General features: G+C 52.1%; 1 protein-coding gene across 5 annotated transcripts in view; it reads right to left on the reverse strand.

Annotated features, from left to right (window-relative positions):
• ARHGAP39 (Rho GTPase activating protein 39) overlaps positions 1 to 23,125 on the reverse strand; it is a 101,294-nt gene that overhangs the window by 45,987 nt on the left and 32,182 nt on the right. For 2 of the 5 annotated variants that reach the window (XM_026488806.4, XM_026488805.4), the window contains exon 2: positions 8,043 to 8,208. In XM_026488806.4, the coding sequence (XP_026344591.1) occupies positions 8,043 to 8,122 (80 nt within the window). In that variant the 5' untranslated portion in view covers positions 8,123 to 8,208. Of the gene's footprint in view, positions 1 to 6,115; positions 6,884 to 8,042; positions 8,209 to 23,125 lie in introns of those variants that run through there. The other 3 variants (XM_057307797.1, XM_048212535.2, XM_057307796.1) reach the window with 2 other exon arrangements.

Here is a 23,125-nt window from a genome sequence, read left to right on the forward strand (position 1 = left end):
ACACAGCTGTGCTGCTTTTCCATCCTGGCTCACGGTGTTGGATTTGACCAGAACAAAGTCCAGACACTCCCAAAGGAAGGACTGTTCTGGCACGGAAGCTGAGAAAGCACCGAACTGAACATTCTAAGCCCTAAAGAAGCACTTTCAGGCGAATTTAATAGCTATAATTCTTTCTAAACAAAGAAGAGCATCTGTTCCCTTTTTGGCGCACTCCTGTGTGTGCGTGGGTAGAATCCCTGCTTTTTCAGAAGAAAGTTCTGGTCACCCCTGGGGTACAGCATTGAACCAAGGCCCTTGGGGAGCCAGGGCGCAGAGAATGCACACAGGACGTAGATCCCTGCACAGGGCAAGGAGGAGACACAGCAGAGCTGGGGCTGGGCCTGTGGTCACCTCCCCAACCTAGACCCTCTCCAGGCAGGTTGGGGAGAGGAAACTTTGTGAGGACTGCAGAAAATGCACCTCACCACTGGGGTTACTGCTGTCCATGCACAGCACTGGGACAGAGGGGCTGCACAGTGCAAGGACGCTCCATCACCAGGCACATGATGAGAGACTGCTCCAACTGCCCCTGTGGGGCTTTGCTGCCAGGAGGGGCAGGGACGCTGCAGGTGACAGACTGGCAGCAGTATCTGAGGTGAATTAGTGAAAAGGGGCTGCTTGGTGGCAGAGGCAGAGGGCATGAGATCTGGACTAGGACAACGGTGCAGATACCTGAGGGCGGCGCGCTGGCCTGCAGCCCCCTTGGTGTGCTGGGTGTTGTCTGCACCAAAGCCAACGTGAAGGACCCCTCCAGCCCTCCCCAGTTCTTGGAGAGGTTCACTTGCAGACAATATGTTCAAATAAATATTTCCTGAAAGAACTTAATGATTGTCAAATATGTGCCAGCAATTTACCAGGTGAAAGGGACACAAGAGTGACCAGGCACATTCTCTGCCTTCCAGACTCTTAGAACAAGAGTGCCAGATCCATTCACTGGGGAAAAGACACTCTTTCCAGCAAACAACGCCAGGACAGCTGCACGTCCATATGCAAAAGAAGGAAGCTGGACCCCTACCTCACGCCATATATGAGAGTTAACTCAATACGGATCAAAGGCCTAAATGTAAGAGCTAAAGCTATAAAACTGAGAAGAAAACATAGGGGTACATCTTCATGACCCTGGATTTGGCCATGGCTTCTTAGACTTGACCCTAAAAATATGAGCAACAAAAGGAAAACAGATAAATTGGACTTGATTGAAATTTAAAACTTTTGGTGCTCCTGGGTAGCTCAGTCAGTTGAGTGTCTGCCTTGGCTCAGGGTCATGATCCTGGGATCGATCCCGGGATTGAATCTCTCACTGGGCTCCCTGCTCAGCGGGGAGTCTGCCTCTCCTTCCCCCTCTACCTCTGTGCTCTCTTTCTCTCAAATAAATAACTAAAATCTTAAAAAAAAATTATAAACTTTTGTGCTACAAATAATACCATCAAGAAAGTGAAAAGACAACACAGAATGGGAGAATACATTTGCAAATCATGGATCTGAGCAGGGACTTGTACCTATAATATATAAAGAACTCTTACAAGACAAATAACCAATTAAAAAATGGGCAAAAAATCTGAATAGGCATTTCTCCAAAGAAGAGAACAAAGAGCCAACACACACAAAAAGGTGCTTAACATTATTAGTCATCAGGGAAATGCAAATCAAACCGTGATGAGACTCCACTTCACACCAACTAGGATGGCTATGCTAGTTTTTAAAACCATAACAAGCATCGGAGAGGATATGGAGAAACTGCAACCTTTATATTCTGCTGGTGGGAATGCACTCTAGGAAAGAGTCTGGCAGCTCTTCAGAAGTTCCCAGCATTTCTCTGACCCAAGAGAAACAGAGACATGTCCACACAGAGACCTGTGCACAATGTTCACAGCAGTCTGAGTCACAACAAAGAGTGGAAAGAGCCCAAATGTCCGTCACCCGATAAATGGATAAACATGCAGTATGTGGAAAAAGCCCCGAAACGTGCTACACGCGGATGAACCTTAAAAACATTACCTGAGGAAAAGAAGCCAGTCATAAAAGACCACCTGTTGTGTGATTCTATTTATGTCAAGTGTCCAGAACAGAAAAATCCAGAGAGAGATGGTAGATTAGTGGTTGCCAGGCTGGGGCAGGGGGTGGGGGCAGCTGCTGCTGAAATGGGTTCCTTTATGGAGGGGGGGAATAATGTTCCAGATGCAGACAGAGCTGATAGTTGTACAACCTTGTGAATGTACTAAGAACACTGACTGTACACTGTTTAAGGGTAAATTTTATGTGAATTATATCTCATTTAGAAAAAGGATTGCCGCTTCCGGGGAGCCCAGCAGGTCAGCGTAGGGGCTGCAAAGTGGGGTGCTCCCCAGGGAAGGCAGAGGGGAGACAGCAGGGGTGTGTGAGGAGCTGGGACTTCCTGCAGGGTGGCTGGTGTCAAGGACAGAGCACATCCTCTAGAGTTGGTGCCACCTGGACAAGCACAGAGGCAGGAACGACCTCAGGCTCCAACGTGAGTTGGCCATGGCCTGAGCAGGTACCAGGGCTGCACAACTGCTCAGCCCCTGGTTGTCCCCACTGGCACCTTGCATGCCTGGGTCCCTGGGGCCCCCCTCCAGGCCCCTGGCCCTCCTCGGCATCAGCCCCCACCACAGCGCACACCTGCCCGCCTCAGTGACCCGCTGCCCCTGCTCTGTGCTGCCTTCTTGCCGTGAAGCCTGCAGTTGCAGGGACCTCACGCAATGTCCACCCTTCTGGATTGTTGGCATCTAGCAGAGACCTCACCTGTCCTCAGACTTCGCGTTAACACTCTGTCCTAAACTCCCATCACCCCATCATCTGACTGGCCGCTGCGTTCCCTGAACAATATCCTTTTGTGCCGCTGCTGTCTTGTCATTCTGCTTCCTACAGCTAGCCGGTGTGGCCACGAAGACTCCAACTCCCAGAGCCCAGCAGGCACCAAACCCATTCTCACTGCTAATGAGTTCATCCATGTAGGCAGCAGTCTAAGAGCAAAGCCATGGGACGGGCTGGGGAAGCCACAGAGTCCCCCAGAAGGAAGTGGCTGAGCCTGCTGTGCCCTCCTGTCCTCTCACTGCCCCATGAGCATCTGCACTCTGCTGGCAGGAGGGCCAGAGGGTGCTGAGCCGCCCCCGGCCCATAAACCCTGCCTGAAGGGAAAACCCCTTTGCTCTCCTTGACCAGGGGCTCCGCTCCGTGTTGTGCCCCAGCTCCTGAACTGGGGCCGGGGCTCGGTCACCCCTCACAGAGGGAACGAGGTGCGTGTGTGGAACTCAGGAGCCATGAGCACCACCTGGGAAGGGGAAGGCAGCAAGCACGCCGCCCTGCCCACATCCAGGAGCTGCTCTGCACACAGCGAGCACTTCTATGTTTCAGGAAACACGAACCTCACACCTACCCAGGCACAAGAGAGGGAATAGCGCAGGCTCCACAACGCACGGGGCTCGTCTGCTCTGCTGGCAGTGCCCTAGGGGCTGGGCAGACACCACTGGACCCGCCATGACGTCCAATCATACTTCCGGACCTGCAGGTTCAGCCTGAGTCTGCTTGGCCACCTGCGTCCCTCACACGGCCTTTCCCTCTAGGCCGTGGTCCAAGGGATCCCCCGGTAAACCGTCTCGTCAAAACCCAGAGCGCCAGGACACCTGCTCCTGTGCGTTCTGAGCCTGCTCAGGGGCATCGGCACTGGCAGCTCCTCTCACACCGTGCCGGAGCCACCAGAAGGTGAGGCTCCAGGTGGACACAACACCGTGGGGAGACTGGTGCGTAAGCCTGGGGTGCTCAGTAGCCATGACCATGGCAGCCGCAGTCCTTCCCTCAGAGCAACAGCAGAGCCCGACACCTCTCACTCCTTGGTGACGATTGGATCCCCAAAGGGAACAGAGAAGAGACTGGACGGATGAGACTCAACCACGACACCACTTCCCGCACCTGGCAGGACCGGCACTCTGAGCACCGAGGACTTTGGGAACGTTAGGACCTTGGGAAGGGGTGGGAGAAAACGGGGACAAGGGACACAGAAGCAAGACAGCTGCAAGAACATGGCCCTGGGAACACATCTGGCAGAGCACTCGATCTTCACAGGTGAACGACGGGCCTCCGCCAGGAGCTGCACACAGAGAAAAGCAGTGAGACAGACTATGCTGGAGTTTAAAATGTCTGCTCATCAAAAACCAACCAAATAGGGGGCACCTGGGTGGCTCAGTCAGTTAAGCGTCTGCCTTTGGCTGAGGTCATGATTCCAGGGTCCTGGGATCCAGCCCCACGTCAGGCTCCCTGCTCTGCGGGGAGCCCGCTTCTCCCTCTGCCGCTCCCCCTGCTTGTGCGCGTGCTCTCTCCCTCAAAAAAACAAACAAACAAAAAAAAACTATATGAAAAAATGTGAGCACGAACTGAGAGAAAATCTTCCACATGCGTAACCCAAACATGACGGCAACTCAGAATGCAAAGGGAAGTCTACAAATCAGAAAGGTTGGGACCTATGATTCGGGGGCGCCTGGGTGACTCAGTTGGTTAAGTGTCTGCCTTCGGCTCAGGTCATGATCTCAGGGTCCTGGGATCGAGACCCACATTGGGCTCCCTGCTCGGCAAGGAGTTTGCTTCTCCCTCTGCCTCTGCCGTTGCCCCTGCTCATGCTCTCTCCCTCTCAAACAAATCCAAAAAAAAAAAAGACAAATTATTCACAGAAGAAAGGGATGAGAGATTATTCCCAGAGGAAGAAAAGTGAGGAGACAAAAACACACAGACCCCGAGTCTCCCTGGGTGTCAGGTACAGATGCTGAAGCCGCAGACCAGCCACCAGCCAACACGAACACTCTGGGGGAGCAGGCTCATGGTGCTGGGGCTCGTGGCGCCGGGAGGCATAGAGGACCTGGCATCTCCCCCGCCAGAGAGCAGTGTGGCAGCTGTCATGGCCTTCAGGGCCCTGTGCGTAAGAAGGCAACCCGGGCCCCGGTGGCACGGGCGGCAGAGCTGGCTGCCGTGTGTTCTGCCAGGTGCTGACTGTGCCCCAGGAGGTACGCGAACCGCAGGAAGTCAGCTGTGAGGAGAGCGGGCCAGAAAGCAACAGAGCCGTGCAGCCTCAGTTAAGTCAGAACGTGGCCAGGCCAGGACATGCAGAACGTGTGCTGAGGTCAGCAGGGTCAACAGAAGGGCAGAAGCAGACGCAGTGACTTAAGAAGCCCAGGACAGACACTGCAGGCTAGGGTAAAGGTGCTAGACAACTGCATGGCATCTGGAGCACGAAGAAGGCAGATCTACACTCACCCTACAGAAGAATGAGCTCCTCTACGCACAAGAGCCAAAGTGTACTGGCACCGTGAGAAAACTCTGTCTTTCCCCGCAGCCACAAGGCATGCAACGAGTTTCCAATGGCAACTAAAAATCCAGATGCACCAAAAGATTGATAAAGTGTAAAGTAAAAAAGATTTTGTTTTTTGGGACACATTTGGTGAAAATATTAAATATTTGCAATATAAATTAAAGATAAGGAGCTCATATCCTTCAGATACAAATTTGAGCAAAAAGCCCCCATAAAAGTACTACAGAAAAATGGGAAAAAGATGTCCCACGAATCCTGGCATCAAACATAAAACCCAAGCTGCACTGAGACCCGTGGCCCGTGCCCCAAGCGCCGTCCAAGGGAGGCCGTGGGCAGCTGGGCGCAGCACACAGAGCTCCATGGAGGGCGTGTGGTGGCTGACACCTACAACCCTGTGGTCCCTCGCCTGGACTGACCTGAAGACATACGTCCGACAACACAAAATCACAAAGCACAGGCTTTGTGCTGCAGCCCCCCTCGTAACTGCATGATACTGGAAACTACCACCACGTCCACCACGAGACTGGCTGAGTACCGTGGTGTCCATGCTGCCGAGGAGGGTGGTCTGTACGAGCTGAGGGGACCCTCACAAACACACACAGGAGAGAAGCCAGAAAAGCTACCTGCAAGAGGGTGTGGGACACAGAGATCTGAATGTACCTCATGTTTTGTCTTTTGGAAGCATGTTAATGGTCTACATGTTTAAAAAACAAGTGAAGTCAGTAAGGAAAGGGAGAATGAATGAAACAGATGACCTACTGTATTTCAACGAGCAGCGTAACCCGACAAAGTGGAGAAGGAGCCACGCCAAGTGAGGGCGGGACTAGACTCTGGACTCCCGTTCCTGAGCAGCGTTCACACGACGGGGTGGGGTCCAAAGAAATCCTGAACTTTTTTAAAGCATTATATACGCATTTTTGAAGTGGAAAGGTTGACGCAACTCTGAAACAATATTTGGACATGTTATCAGATGAGCAAATGAGTAAATGTGCAGATGCTCTTGGGAGCAGGGTCTCCCTGATCAAAGAGGGTACGGCTGTGGAGCAGAAGGAAGCGCAGGCCCTCCGGGAGCGGGCTGGAGTTGGAGACAGTGGTGTGAACTCAGCATGTGTAATGGGTCACGTGCATACTCGTGCACCCACTTTCTAGTGTGCTTACACACAATGCCAGAGTCGAGAGCATGCCGAGCCCCCGACAGGCCCTCCAACGCCTGTCTTCCCCGGGGGGTGGGGAACCAGGGCTGCTCAGAGAAACAGCTGGCTCCAAGGGGCGCCGCAGCCCAGGAAATGCCTGGAGCCAGAAGGAAGGAGCGTCCGAGAGTCATGGGTACACAGGGGAAGGAAGCTGGCCGGCCCCACCTGGGACGACACGAGCACCCAAGCAGTGAAGTGCAGGAATTAACTACAAACCATGTAAAGCAGAAAGGAATTTATGGTGCGCACTGAGAAGGAACGAACGCAAGTACGAGCAGGGGGAAGAGGGCTCTCGTTCCCGCAGAGCGCTGTGTGCCGGCTGGCAGGCCTGCAAAGGGTGTTGTCACTGGGAAGTCGGTGCTTCACACGCATCCCAGGAAAGGCCAGATTGTATAAAACAAGCGTAACGCCCAAGCCCGTGAGGAGCCGGTAGGTGGACGCGCTCCTGCAGAGGGGTGACGCTGAGAAGCTAAGACACCACTGTGCAGCATTCTGCTAAGAAATCGTCAAATCCAAACCAAGTTCTCCATTTAAAAATGGCCACTATTAGGGCGCCTGGGTGGCTCAGTGGGTGGAGTATCTGCCTTCAGCTCAGGTCACGATCTCCAAGGCCTTGGGATCGAGTCCCGTGTCGGGCTCCCTGCTCGGCGGGGAGCCTGCTTCTCTCCCTGCCTCTGCTGCTCCCCCTGCTTGTGCTCACACACTCTCTGTGTCAAATAAATAAAATCTTTAAAAAATAATAAATAATAATAAATAAAAATAAAAAAGGGCCACCACTGCCTTAAAGAGTATCAGTGCTGCAAAAGGCAGAGAAAGGGTGGCTGTGGCGAGGAGCCGTGCAGCAGTGGTGGACACGTGCAGGATGGCTGGCAGACGCCGCGAAGGCTCACAGGAACCAGCGGCCAAAGCGGGACCCTGAGGCAGAGGAGACGGGAGACTTGCCCCCGCCCAGATTTACTCACAGAGACGTCTCTCCTGGGCAAGCCCCAGGAGACTCGGAGAAACAGCCCTGTGTGAAGGGAAGGAGGGTACACACAGAGGCCACGAGGGTGAGTCAGGGCAAGAGGACGCAAGTGTTCAGGGCGCCGTTTCTGCTCTTGCCAGTTTTCTGTAAATATGGGATTATTTCCAAATAAAGCTAAAAATACGAAAAATAAAAATGATGAACTATGGCAACCTGCCTTGCTGTGGACTGATGCCAAGAGGCAACATGTGGAGTTGGGTCCAGCCATGGGCCCGCAGGGCACCCGAGTCCACCTGCATGAGAAGCCTCTCCCTCTGTGGTGTGTCTGTGGCAGGAAGCAGGGGCCACACCTGGGGATGGGGCTTGCACGGGAGGACGTCAAATTCATAAGCAAGCACAGATCACGTCTGAAAGCCGCTAGTCCTGCTGGGTGCATGTGGGACAGCGACTCCCCCCCACCCCACAGCCGACAAAGAAGCTGCCATTCCTTCTCGGAAAGGAAGGAAGCCAGTCCTTGGCTTCTCCTTACCTCGTGCTTGATCCTGGAATCCGGGGCTCTTGCACACCAGCGTCATGGCTCTCACATTCATAATCCCTTGTCTGGGACATTGCAGTCTTTTCCTGAGGACCCAGGTGGACAGAAGTCAGTGGGTCCTTGGGCCTCCCCGTCCAGTGTCAGTCAGGAAGACACCACCCTGTGAGAGAGCAGACATCTCTAAGCATATACATTCGGAAAACATCTTAGTACGGCCCCATGCACTGGTGAGAACAAGGAACGTCCAGGCTCGAGCGCAGTTTCTGTGCTCCCTGTGCCCAGCCCCTGAGCCCTGGCCCATGGACAGCATGCACGCCTCTCACCAGCTAGCCCTGGGCAAGCGGCCCGCCACCTCTCACACACCGTGTCCTCAGCTCTCTAACCAGGCGCTGCTGCGGCAACGGCAAAAGCACACGGTGGGGCCCAGACACGGACACGTTCACAGATAACCGACACATGCATAGGCTCACCTGATCTTGCACAAAAAGTGGACTTTTTTTTTTTTGAAGATTTATTTATTCGACAGAGATAGAGACAGCCAGCGAGAGAGGGAACACAGCAGGGGGAGCGGGAGAGGAAGAAGCAGGCTCCCAGCAGAGGAGCCCGATGCGGGACTCGATCCCAGGACTCCGGGATCACACCCTGAGCCGAAGGCAGACGCCTAACGACTGAGCCCCCCAGGCGCCCCGAGAGTGGACTTTTCAAACATGGTGTCGTGCTGACTAGAAGTACTCATGGGAAAAAATGGCCCCGGACCCCTGCCTCGGCCAGCCCACAGAACTTTGCTCCAGATGAAGACCTAGACGAGTGTCTGAAGAGTAAAACAATTGGGCTCTTAGGAAAAATGCATAAGAAAATGTTTGCAGTTTTACAGGGGTTCAGGTGTCTTAATCAGACATAAAAAAAACACTGACCACAAAGAAAAATTAATAAGCTGATCATAATAAAATTAAGAGCCCCTGAGTAAAAAGGCAAGTCCAGGATGGGAAATACCTGTTAGAGAACAAGCACAAGACCGTACACATGCTGACAAAGGTGACACGGGACTATGCCCAGGACACATACGAAATTCCTGGAAAAAGGCAGAGAATCCAGTAGAAAAATGGAGAAGAGACTTGCACACACACTTTACAAAAACACAGTATCTAGGTGGCTAATAAACACATGGAAACATGCTCAACCTCTTTAGTCATCGGGGAAATTTGGAGCACGATGGCTAATCATATTTTATTGACACAGACCGAAAGGGCTAAAATGGGAAAGAAAACCCACCACGTGCTGGCAAGGGCGTGGAGGCTCATCAGGGCTTCGGAGACGGGTTAGCCCGCGGAGGACCACAGTCAGCCCCCACAGAGGGCTTCCCCGGACAGCGATTCAGACTGGCAGAGACCTGCACACAGTGCTCCCAGCAGCCCCCACGGGAAACTGTCCAATGTTCATCCCAGCAGAACGGACCCTCCAAGCTCACGCAGGGGTCTCTCACTGGAGGGTGACAGTCAGCGGCCAAACGCCATGGGACACACAGAAAGTCCGCAATCCGGCAGAGTCAGCCTCTGCTGTCAGAAATCAGAAGCCCCTGGCCAGGTACCTAGGGGAGGGGCCTAAGGGACACAGCCGTTCGGGTCCAGCTTGGCGCCACTTATGCTGGTGGTGGTTTATGGGCTCAGGAGCTTCACGCCCAGGCTCTCACAGTTTTGTGGGTTTTTTTTTTTTTAAGTTTTATTTATTTGTCAGAGAGAGAGCACAAGCAGGGGGAGCGGCAGAGGGAGAAGCAGACTCCCCGCTGAGCAGGGAGCCCGACACGGGACTAGATCCCAGGACCCTGGGATCATGACCTGAACCGAAGGCAGACGCTTTACCGACTGAGCCACCCAGGCGCCCCTCTCACACTTTTCTGTCCATGTGTCACTTCAAGGAGAAGCCTGCAGAAATGAAGAGCAAGAGAGTCACTGGGGACATTGTCCCCATCCCAGCTAATAGGACAGGACCCTCCCCAGCAGAGGCTGATCCACAGATCCCAACTATGTTAGTCAAGCGGAAATAAAACAGATTCAAAGCACCAGGTGGGGCACGGCTGGCCAGGGGCCCAAGGGGGGAGACTGCAGGACAATCACACACTTTCTCCAAGGCCCAGAGAGATAGTGACACCACGTCAACCTGACCATGATTGGCTCATGAGCTGGAGATCACCCGCCTGGGGGAGATGCTCCCAGCCTTCTTTCTGCCACTTGAATATCCATACAACTTCTATTTAAATACTTAAAACTACTGGGAATGCCATTAAAAAAAAAAAAAGAAAGAAAGAAACTCAAGTATTTCTAAGTTCTTGTCTCTCTGAGTGAAAACCTTCTTATATGGCTTCAACATTTAAGAAAAATACCGAGCAGTGTTAGTAACATTTTGAAAAACTAAAAACTATCTACTGTAACCTGAAAGCAAGTCAAATCAACCACCCCCACCTGTGTACCCTTCAGTCCTTGTCCCACCCTTCAAGGCTGGTCCAGAGCAGAAGGCACGCGGCTGGCAAAGATGACTTCTGGCCATCTGACTGGTCCTCCTTGCTCCTGAGTTGACACTTGCATCACTCCCTCCAGAAAGCCTTCTCCAGTCTGGGACACATAGCATGTCTCTGACTCCAAATGCCCTGGGTCTGAAATTAGACAGTGTATGTCCTTCCAACTTTGCTCTTCATTTCTGAAATTGCTTTAATTATTCTAGCTCCTTTGCATTTCCTTATGAATTTCTTCTTGTGCCATCTTTGTCTGGTTTTGCTACCAGGATAATACTAGCATAACAAAATGAATCCTCTCAATTTTCTGGGAGTTTGTGTAGACTTGCTGCTATCTGTTCCTCAAATGTTTGGCAGACTACTACTTGAGGGCCATCTGGACACGTAGTTTTCTTTGTGGGAAGGTTTTTAATTACAATTTTAATTTGTTTGGTAGATACAGAGTTAACCAGGTCTTTTTTTTTTTTTTTTTAAGATTTTATTTATTTATTTGACAGAGATAGAGACAGCCAGCTAGAGAGGGAACACAAGCAGGGGGAGTGGGAGAGGAAGAAACAGGCTCCCAGCGGAAGAGCCTGATGTGGGGCTCGATCCCATAACACCGGGATCACACCCTGAGCCGAAGGCAGACGCTTAACAACTGAGCCACCCATGCACCCCTAGATTTGGGATTGTTAACATGGTTAGGTTGAAATCTACCATTTTGCTACTTTTTAAAGTTTGTCTCATCTGTTCTTTGTTCCCCCTTTCCTCTTTTTTGCCTTCTTTTGGATTAAATATTTTATGTAATTCAATTTTATCTTGACTGTTAATTTATCAGGTGTATGTAATTTGTTGTTTTGCTACTATGGTAGATGCTTTTGGGTTTATAGTGTCCATATTTAATTTATCATAATCTACCTCCAAGGGAAATCACACCACTTCAAGTACACGAGTTTGCCATGTCTCCTGTCCTGGACCTCGTGCCATTCTTGTCATCCATTTTACTCTATATGTGTTATAACCACCATCCCACTCTTACTACTTTTATTTAAATATCTTTTAAAAAGATAATAAGACAGTATATATGTATCTATATTTAGCCACATGGCTGCCATTTCTTCATTCTTTTGGGTAGATCTAGATTTCCACATGGGTTCGTTTCTCTGCATCTAAAGCCTTTACTGCAGTTCCTGTAACACTGCTTGCAGTGAAGGTCTGCTGGTGATGAATTCTTTCAGGTTTTGCACATCTGAAATAGCTTCATTTCACCTTAACAATGTATTTACACTGGCACAGAGTTCCAGGATGGCTGCTCCTGGTCTCCTCACCCATACTTAACAAAGAGAAATCTGCTATCATCTGCATTGTTGCTCCTCTGTATATAATAGGTCTTGTTTCCTGGCTGCTTTTAGGACTTTTCTCTTCATCACTGGTTTTGAGCAATTTGATTATGATGTACCTTGTGTAACTGTATTTGTGTTTCTTGTGTTTAGGGTTTGTTAAGATTGTTTAGGTTTATAGTTTTCACCAAACTGGGAAGCATTTCAGCCATTATTTATTCAGATAGTTTTTCTGCACCCTTTTCCTTCCCACTAGGAACTACTATTACACAAGTATTAGTCTCTGCCAAGTGTCCCACAGCTCAGTCCTGCTCCTCTATTAGTTAAGAGTACTTTTCTTCTCCTTGTTTTAGTTTGGTTAGTTCTTACTGCTTTGTCTTCAAGTTCACTGAGCTTTTCTTTGGCAGTGTCTAATCTGCTATTAATCCCATCCAGTATGTTCTGCATTCAGACATTTTAGTTTCTTTTTATTTTTTTAAAAGATTTTATTTATTTGTCAGGGAGAGAGAGAGAGAGAGAGCACAAGCAGGGGGAGTGGCAGGCAGAGGGAGAAGCAGGCTCCCTGGTGAGCAAGAAGCCAGATGCGGGACTTGATCCCAGGACCCTGGGATCATGACCTGAGCCGAAGGCAGGCGCTTAACAACTGAGCCCCCCAGGTGTCGACACCCTCAGACATTTTAGCTTCAACTTTGTAAGTTTAATTTGGATCTTTCTGCAGTTCACTGCCTTTACCATGTCTCTACTCAATGTGTCCAGTGTTCCCTTTAGCTTTTTGAACACATGGAATATAGTTACAATAACCTTTGAATTTCTATAAATATTCTGGAGCTTTGTTTTGGGGTACAGTTACTTGGAAACTGTGTGAAGGCTTCGGTTCTTCCTTCTAGCATTGGTTAGGGGCACCAGAGCAGTATTTATTCTACAGCTAATTACTCTCCACTAAGTAGTCTACCCAGTATCCTGTGAATTATGAAGGTTCAGTCAGCCTCATGACACGGCACCTTTCAAAGTGTTCTGAGCACCATCCCTCTAATTCTTCTGTGATATTCTCCCTGTCTCTGATAGGTTCTTCACACCCACATGCTGACTGGCACTCTGTAGGAAACTAATGGTACTGTCCCACAAACCCCTGCTTGCAGCATTCTATTCTGCTGTTCTCCCCTGCAAACCCCATTGCCGTGGCCACCCCAGACTCTAAGCTCCATCTCCTAAACTTAGGGGCTTTGCCAGACCCTGCATCCCTGCAACACAACCTGAAAACTCCCCTAATGCAGGGAGCTGGGAAATCATTGGACTCACCCTGTTTGACTCTCATCTATCAGGAATCACTGTACTTTGTCATTGCATACCCAAAATTGAGAAAAGCAGGGTTTCATAAATATTGTCCAGCTTTTTATTAGTTCCTTGTGAGAGGGTAAGTATGATCACTGTTACTCCGTCTTGTGAACAGGAGGAAGTCCAAGTACTTTTGCTTAGTACTGCATAATTAAACAAATACAGCATTATAACTTTGATATTTAATTTCCCTCTCTCACCAGAGGGTAAGCAACATGAGGGCAGAGATATTTGTTTTGTTAACCACTGCATCCTTGACACAGAGTAATCAAACATTTACTGAATAAACACACTGCTTAATCACCTGGAATTTATTTTGGCATACTGTATAACTAAGGACTTAAATAATGTTTGTTCTAGGCTATGCAATGCAGGATTCCAAATATATAATAGTCCCGAAAACACCAAACTATAATAATGGTACAAAGACTGTGGCTACCAGTGATTCAGGGAGGGAGGAAGGTTGAACGGGTGGCCACAGGGTATTTTTTTAGGGTGGTGAAACCATTCAGTCTGATATTGCCGTTATGGATACCTGATACCATGCATTTGTCCATGCATACCATGGAAATTTACAGCAAAAAGAGTGAACTTCAATGTATGCAAGTTTAAAAGAAAATAATTTAGGAAGTCAAGGGTTCTCAAGATGCAATGCAGCATAGGACAAAACAATCTACCTGTATTGCAAAGGAGGGGGTGGAGGGAAAGATGCTGACCTGAGTAACTTTATTATTTTTTTAAAGATTTATTTGAGAGAGATAAAGAGCAGGCACGAGGACACACAAGTGGGGGGAGGGGCAGAGGAGAGAACCTTCAAGCAGACTCCCCACTGAGTGGGGAGCCTGTCATGGAGCCTGATCCCACAACCCTGAGAGCATGACCTGAGCTGAAACCAAGAGTTGGATGCTTAACTGACTGAGCCACCCAGGCGCCCCTGACCTGAGTAACTTTTTTTTTTTTTTAAGATTTTATTTATTTATGTGACAGAGAGACAGCCAGCGAGAGAGGGAACACAAGCAAGGGGAGTGGGAAAGGAAGAAGCAGGCTCCCAGCGGAGGAGCCCGATGCGGGGCTCGATCCCGGAACGCCGGGATCACGCCCTGAGCCGAAGGCAGCCGCCTAAGGACTGCACTACCCAGGCGCCCCTGACCTGAGTAACTTTAGAAATAAACTAGGATATAAGACTTATGGAAAAGGAACTGCATATAGGCACTATCTCTAGTTGATAAAGTCACTTCCCAGGAGCACAGGTCTCCAATTCTGATACCACTATATGTGTACATGGGAACTGAACAATTCAGCAAAAGCATGGGGAAGATGCTGGGATGACCCATGTGGTGATGAATTAAGGGAGACAAGTGTCAGAACTCATGTTCAGTGTAAAACACATACATATAGCTACACTAGGAGACATCTGTGTTGTGTGTGTGTGTCTGTGTGAGTGCACACAGGTCAGTGTGCACACACAGCTATGCCTGGAGAGGAGTGCGTGTGTGTGTGTGTGTGTGTGCGCACAGACACAGGTCAGTGGGCACACAGACGGCTATGCCTGGAGAGGGGTGTGTGTGTGTGTGTGTGCACAGACACAGGTCAGTGTGCACACAGACGGCTATGCCTGGAGAGGGGTGCGTGTATGTGTGTGCACAGACACAGGTCAGTGTGCACACAGACAGCTATGTCTGGAGAGGGGTGTGTGTGTGTGTGTGTGCACAGACACAGGTCAGTGTGCACACAGAGGGCTATGCCTGGAGAGGGGAGTGTGTGTGTGTGTGTGTGTGTGTGTGTGCGTGCACAGACACAGGTCAGTGTGCACACAGACGGCTATGCCTGGAGAGGGGAGTGTGTGTGTGTGTGTGTGCGTGCACAGACACAGGTCAGTGTGCACACAGAGTGCTATGCCTGGAGAGGGGAGTGTGTGTGCGTGTGTGTGTGTGCGCACAGACACAGGTCAATGTGCACACAGACGGCTATGCCTGGAGAGGGGAGTGTGTGTGCGTGTGTGTGTGTGCGCACAGACACAGGTCAATGTGCACACAGAGGGCTATGCCTGGAGAGGGGAGTGTGTGTGTGTGTGTGTGTGTGCGTGCACAGACACAGGTCAGTGTGCACACAGAGGGCTATGCCTGGAGAGGGGAGTGTGTGTGTGTGTGTGTGTGTGTGTGTGTGCGTGCACAGACACAGGTCAGTGTGCACACAGAGGGCTATGCCTGGAGAGGGGAGTGTGTGTGTGTGTGTGTGTGTGTGTGCACAGACACAGGTCAGTGGGCACACACACAGATTTCCTGGCTCTGTCAGCTGAGAGACCTAGAATCAACAAGAGCCCACAGCAAGGATCATACCTGGTGCCCAGCTCTTGGCTCTAACGGCATTCTCCAGTAAAAGGACCCAGGAATCCTTGCAGAATGGCTGAAATCACTGGGGTAGGAAAAGGACAAGTTGAGTCTGTGGGATTCCACTGAGGCAGTAAGTAACAAAGAGCTAAAACAAAAACCATGATGGGGTCTGTCAAAGGGCTGACAGAATTCTCAATGACCAAAGCTGGAGCAATGTGTGTGTGTGGGGGGAAGTCCTATTAGATGATAACCCAAAGTATAAAATAAATATCCAGAAGTCCAGACTGATACAAATAAATGACCAAATAAATAAGTGGGGGAAATGGACAAATCTCCCCTGCTAAAGAACAGTCTGGGTACGTACTCTGCCTCCAGGTCCGTGACGGTCCTTCCAAGGCTGCTGAGTGGAGCACGTGGCAGACACGCCTCCGCCAGGTGCGGCGTCCATCCTGAAGCCAAGCTGGCTCAGAACAACGTCCTGGAGAGCGCTTCTTCACCCCTTAACTTGCTGCCTTCGCTCCGCTGCCTTCCAGAGCAGAGGATGCTGGGGGAGGGACAATGGACTCTGTTCACTCACCAGGTCCTCTTCTGGTGCTGGTCGTTTCACACCCATTTTGTCCAGAACCATGGTGCACCCTCTCCATGTACAAAGCCCGCCTTCCTTTGCTCCCAGGAGGCCTTGCCTCACTTGTTCCGTGCACCCTGGATGCCATCTCTCTTTGGGACTCCCCACACCCGTCACGACCCACATGGAGCCTCCCCGCAGCCTGCTGGCGCAGACACCTTCTCTCCGACCACTTTTCTGTTTAGCTCTCTCTGTGCAGCACATTCTTTCCAAGCAGGCTGTCCTCTGCAGGTGAGTTCTTCTTCAGCAGCGCCCAACTCGTCATCTGCTGCTGTTGCTAACGGGGCCTCGTGCTGGTGATGGCTTGTCTTTCATTTCCTTTCTCAGCTCTGCCAGCCCACTTCTCCTGCTATCTAGTCTTTTCTTTGAGCTCTTTTCTCTTTATTTTAAATTTTCTATTTGTTAGTATACAGAAAATATTCTGTCTAAACTTTCTATCTGCTAATTCTTCTGTATTCTTCACCCACTGTTTAACTGTGCTCATTCCCTGCTTTCTTTCCTTCCTTAGTCTCTACATAAAGGTCCGTGTTGTGTCCTGATTATTGCTTATCTTTAAACAAGGAAAGGAAAAGCCTCAAGCCAGGTGTATCATTCTAGAATGCTCTATTACCAATCTTTTTCTTACAGGCTCTGCCCTACAAATGAGTTTCTGGTATTAGGACATTTTTTGTTTGCAGGTGACAGAAATCCAACTCAAACTGAAAGCAGAGAGATCTGCACCCTCACCTAATAGGGCTGTTGAGACCCTACAAATGCAGGGCTCCCAGGAAGGCCTCGGAGCCACTTCCTCTCAGCGCTCTGCTCAGGCGCGCTGTCTCCATGTACCACACAGCAGCACCCCCACCAGAAGTTTCTTCCCTGTGGTCTAACAAGAGAGTCTCCTGGAGGCTTCTGAGTGGCCGCCGGGGCCTCCATTGTAGCCAGTGCTGTGGGTGGGCTGCATCAGCAGGCAAAAGGCCCCGCCTGCACTCCTTCCGGGCTGGGGGCAGCAGCATGTGCCTGTGGGGCTACTTCACTGGCAGCCAAGGCCCAGGGGAGCCGAGGTCTCTCCTTGGCCCACAGGTGGTGGGAAACAAGACCTGAGGAGCCACGAGAGGTCAGCATCCCCACGGTGAGCTGCAATTTGCCCTCTCCTTCCCCACGTCGCCCCTGCCGACCGAGCACCTGTGCCTGCACCGGCTCACCTCCCTCACCATGTGCTCCCACACGGGGTTTCTCCCACGGCCCACCAAACCGCAGCCCCTGTTCTGTCATCTCAATGCCGTCGGTGGTGCCCCGAAAATCCTTTGTGAAGGACGAGCTGTAAGCTGATCAGAGCTTTGGCTTTCACTCCTCTTCCCCGTCTGGCAACACCCTCCTCCGGCTATGGCTATTCCTCGGATTCATTGTGGATTAAATCTTGTTCTCTGTTTTTCATTCTTTTTGTTCATTTCAGTGAGTTTCAGGGAGGGAAGTAGAATAAACAAGTCTTTAGTCAGCCATCATCTCCAGAAGGCCCAAGTTCCATTCTCAATGCTGTTTTTAAGAAGTTTTCCAAGTTCCGAACAATGAGTACATCTCAGTCCCATGTTCTGAAAGCTTGGCTCTGAGCTGGAGGCACAACGGCCCATTCTCCACACACAGTGACCAGGACAGGCTGGCATTTCCCGCGCGCCCCTCCCGCATGACTCTTCTCATCGACCCCCTCCAAAGGAGAGGCCACGCTGTCACAGCTAAGAAACCGTGACCCGACCTGCCAGTCATGGCATCAACTTGTGGGTCAGGACCAGCTTTTCAAACTCTTCTGGGCAAGGATGTCAGACCGCACCCCACACAGAGAGGACACTTGTTTGGAGCCACTTGGTTGCGACACAGAATGAGCCTCTGAGGGTGCTGCTGCTGTCCGAGTCCTTGGAACGCTGCCGCCCTGGGGACAGCACTTGGCTCCTGCCTGGCCGTGGGAGGCCACGTGACTGGCACTCAGGACACACAGACACCCTGAGCTGCACAGCCCCTGCCCCTGAGGTCCTTGCTGTCCTGGGTTTGTCTCACCAACAAAACTGCACTGGGGTCCCCAAGATGACTGTTCAGAGAGAACAAAATACGTATCACGCATACACGTGCCAGTGGGCAAAGCAAAGAAGCTGGCCTGTGACCAGAACAGCCCAATGCCCGGGTCCAGCTTACTCCCCAAACCCCCCACTGGGCTCTGAGAGGAACAAGGACAGCTGTGAGAGGGCTTTCTGACAAATGGGACAGCAGCTCTGGGTCCTGCGGTCATCCCTCCAGAGCCCGCAGGCTGGGGCACCTGCCGGCCACCAGGCGTTGGAAGACTCCACCCACCGGCCTCAGCCCCGTGCTGGCAACTCGGGGACAGCACCAGGATGGAGAATGTAGAAGATGTTTTTCTTACTATTTAAATCTCAACTGTTTAAAAACACGCTAAACTAGGGGGCTCCTGGGTGGCTCAGTGGGGTACGCATCTGCCTCTTGGTCTCAGCTCAGGTCTTGATCCCAGGGTCGTGAGCTCAGACCCCATATTGGGCTCCGTGCTGGGCGTAGCGCCCACCTGACACACACCTGCCAGCAGGGCCAACCTCAGAAGGCCAGACTCACCTCAGGCCACAGACCCTGAGAAAACGGAGGACCCACAAGGGAAATAAATTCCTACAAATACCGTAGGACAACTGGAAATAGAGAAGGGCAGCCAGCCGCCTGGCCCTCCCTCCATGTGCGTGGGCACCGCTGCGCAGGGCCCCAGACCTGAAGGGGGCCTCGCCTCGCAGCAGCGTAAGGTCTGAACACGTCTTCTCACGCACGCTGTTTCCCCACCTGCTTTCGTGTGTTCCATTTCTCTAGTTTTACCCTTTTGTCATCAGCACTTATTTTTAAAGTAGTATTTCCAACGGAACAGAATGTTCTTGTTTCTATTAGTGGTCACGGCCATGTTCCTCAGGAAGTCCCAACACCTGTACAGCTGCAGACCCCTGCTGCTTCCTGGCGCCAGGCCTGGCTTGGAAACCACGGGGCAGCCAGGGCCCGCCCTGCTCTTCTCCTCCGCTCAGGGGGTCTGTAGGACCCTTAGAATTCTGAGAGTTGACTTCACAACTTATCACGTGCATTCTGGGACTCTCTCCAGGAGTATGTAAGGGGAGGCTGGAAAAGGGGGCTCCTGGCCCTGGGTTGGGGTGCTGCCCTAGTCCTGCGTGTGAGCTCCCCGCATGCTGTCCTGAGGCGCCCCCCACTTGCAGCAGGTTCATTACCTTGAGAACGTCAGAGCAGGCGCACCTCAACAAGGCCCCTGGGCCTCCTGCACACAGCACCCCAGTCGGTGCAGATGGAGAGCTAGCTCTCTCCCCTCTCCAGACGGCTGTCCCCTGCTCAGCAGGTCCCAGGAGCCAGACGGCGCAGGTCACAGTCTGGGCGACATGCCCTCCATGCGGAGAAATGGTGTCTGGTGCTCACAGAGGGTGCTAGTGAGGCGCCAGGGCCACCCCCCACAGCCTGGACGATTGGGTCCTGCTCCTACTCGGTGCCTCGCAGCCTCACCTCTGGAAGAGCGTCAGCACGGTGGGGACAGGGAATACGTGTGAGACTCACGGTGATGTGACAAAAGGTGTCCCTGGCTGAGCTCTGGGCAGCTGCATGCACGTCTGCCCCCTGTGGACCCTTAACCATGTGGGGCTTGGCTGTCCTCCCTTCCTCCTCAGGAGTCAGGTCCTGCTCAGCTCTTGCCCCGCAGATGAGCGGAGGGCGGCCCAGGGTCACCCGCTGGCCCAGGCCTGCCCTGTGTGGATGCTTAGAGCCGTGGGTCGGGCAGCTAGACGGCTGGTGGGCAGGGGCACATCCAGAACAGGACAAGATGCTGGCACCCGCACACTGTGCTGTGGGGGCGCCCCAAATCGCGCTGCAGGCCTCCAGCCGTCCCTCCACCCCCAAGGGCAGCTGCTCGCTCCTCTCCACCCCATACCGCGGGGAAAGTTCCGGGCATGAGTGGGCGATAAGGTTCTTGGTTCCAACTTCCTACACGAGCCCTGGAACAGAAGACGCTCTGTGCTGGCTCCTGATGGGGGTTGTTTGGAGAATGAGCCCCAGGAAGCTGCAATCTGCTCCTGGTGCCCAGCAACGCTCCTCACTCTGAGCTTGGGCACCCCCTGCCTGGCTTCCACGGAGCAGTCCCACACAAGTGAGAGTGGGGCTGGGGGCAAGGTGGATCCACCCACATGCGGCTCCTCCCTCCCTTCGGCACCCCTGCACCTGGCCCTGCCCCCAACCTCTCCAGGAAGGACTTCCATGCCTGTGTCCTAGAGGGGATGGTGACTGCGGGAGAGGGCAGAGGCCATGGCAGTGATGGGGGTCCTGAGGCTCCCCACAGTCAACAGTCACCAGTGGCGCCCTCGGGTCAGGGACACTAAACAGCACCCTCCATTCACTGGTTCTTGTCCAGACAGAAAATGACAAAGACAGAAGCCACCTCCCAGGACACTGCCCTGCCCCCGCCCACCAGGCCTGTCCCCCAGGCGAGGGCACCTGGACGGCAATCAGAAGCAAGCAGCCTGCACAGGGGACCCTCAGGGCCAGCCTGCCACACCCTCTTGTGCTCCATGAGTCTGTGCTCTAGAACGTAAGCCTGCCACCTCCCTTAGTACTTCCCCACCCCCCATGGCGGAAAGGCCAGCAGACATTCCCGAATGCCAAGTTTGCCAATTCCCATGAACAGATAAACCCACGCAGCTGAACAGAGCCCAGCAAAGAGGCAATTCACCTGGTGAAATAGAGCAACTCACGAGTGGCCACAGAGGGCCTGCGTCTGTGTGGTGGGAGAGTCTCCACAGAACCGAGAGAACGGTGAGCAGCACCGCGTTCTCAGCTCACCTAAATCACGTTTCAGAAACGGGGATAAAATCCAGTCCTTTTCGAACACAGAAACAATAGCAAGACTTCCCACCCACAGACCCCACAAGCATTGACTGCTGAAGAATGTTCCTGAGCAAGAGGGAGGGTGGGGAGCAGGAAGGACCCTGGAGACACTGACCACCAGCTAAAACATCTTCAAAGTGACAAAATGACATTCCGTCAAAACCATGACAGTTGATTCAGTGAATGACAGTCATTCTCAGGCCCAAAAGGAAAGCAGAGGTGCTGAGAGACCACGAACCTCCTTACTAGGATTTAGAGTGAGTGTATGAAAAATGTTAATCAAACATCAGAGAAAAATAAAATAAAATAGACACTTTCAATCTATTCAACAGAAAGCAGGATAGAAAAACATTAGGAAAAGGGTATAACCAGAAAATAGGAGATCTGAGCCTGGTACAACTGCACGTGGTGCTGGCAGCTGCCGCTCACAGATCCCGCTGGGGTCTGCACAGGACCCGAAGCGTGGCGGGGCCTGGGGGCCACACCCTCTGGCATGAGTGGGATCTGTGGGGCTTCTGCTGCCTCAGAGGGAATCCCTTCCAGTTACTTGCTGGACGTTCCAGAAAACCGCAGATAAACTCGAGAAACATTTCACCAACTGTGCCCATAGAGGCTCCTTTCTGCCCAGTCCCAGTAACCGAAGGGAAAGCGACTTCCTAGAACCACAAGAGCCAGACTGAGCCGAGCACGGTGCCAGGTGCCAGTGCCCTGGGAGAGGAGCCCTGCTCCTGCTCCGACACAGGAGACCAGCCTGCAGCACCTACTGGAAATGTTTTTAGAGTGAAGACTTCCATTTTTGTCCGAATAATGAACCAGACAGCTTGCTCAACGCTCTAAGAGAGACCAAACAAACAGTATTATGAGGGTTTTAAATGAGGTGAGTCACCTGCATCCAGTTTTTAAGATGCCGATCTCCTTCTATCCAACGAAGGAAGAGCATTCAGTGGCCAAAACTCCTGCCAAGAACAACTAGAAAACCAAATTAAAAAAAGACTTTTTTTGACAGATTATTTGAGAGAGAGCACTCGGGGGCGGGGGGCGGCAGATAGAAGAAGAGAATCCCCAGCAGACTCCCTGCTGAGCAGGGAGCCTGGCTTGGGGGGGGGGGCTCGATCAGACAACCCCAAGATCACGACCTGAGTCAAAACGAAGAGTCGGATGCTCAACCGACTGCCCCACTGAGGCGCCCCTAAAATTTTTTTTAAGAAATCTATTTGAAGGCAAGGAACTGCTACAGTGCAGGCAGGAGCCAATGGGCCAAGAGCCTAGGAGACCACGGTGGGAAAGGGAGCCTGCTCAAGGGGGCCTGGGTGTCGACGTTGGAGGCAAGCAGGAACCGAGCTGGTGTGGCTGTGTGGCACACCGGGAGCCTGTCTGGGCCACGCTGCCGTGGGCTTTCAGGTAACCGACTAGTGGATTCAGGAAAACAGCAATATTTAGAATTTCAACAAAGAAATGGAATCCAAAGGAAGAGCTCAAAGGCAAATTTGAGAGCTGGAAAATACAGAAAGGGAGGCTGGCCCCAGCAGCCAGCTTAATGGCGGACGGACACAGCAGAGACAGCCTGGTCCACCGGGAGAAAGACCACACACTGGATCCACACAGATGCACAGAGAGGAAGTGGGGAGCTCAAGAGAAACAGACACATGGAAAGACACCACAGCCCCAACAGGAGGTGCACAAGGAGACGGAAGCAACACCCAAAAACATGATAGCTGAGAACTTCCCCCAAATGACAGGAGACCCGGAGCTGTCGCCTCAGGTGCCGGGAGCGCCACAGAGCGCCACAAAGAGCCACACCACAAAAGCAGCCAGACGAGAGCCACAGAGGCCCCCCAGGCTGCACCCAGGAAGCTGGGCACACTCAGCCAGGGCGAGCCCGCCTCTCCTGGAACAGCGAGCTGTGGGGGGGGGGGGGGGGGGAAGCTGACAGACCGCATTGTGACTGCCCACCTGCGGGGGCGCCCTTGGTGAAGCTTTCCAGCCTTCTGTTCAAAAGGTGGCCAGTCCTTCTAGGGAGACCCAAGTACCCCCAGCCTCTCCCAGAAATCCAC

Source organism: Ursus arctos, unplaced genomic scaffold (genome assembly GCF_023065955.2).
Source record: "Ursus arctos isolate Adak ecotype North America unplaced genomic scaffold, UrsArc2.0 scaffold_6, whole genome shotgun sequence".
NCBI lineage: Eukaryota > Metazoa > Chordata > Mammalia > Carnivora > Ursidae > Ursus > Ursus arctos.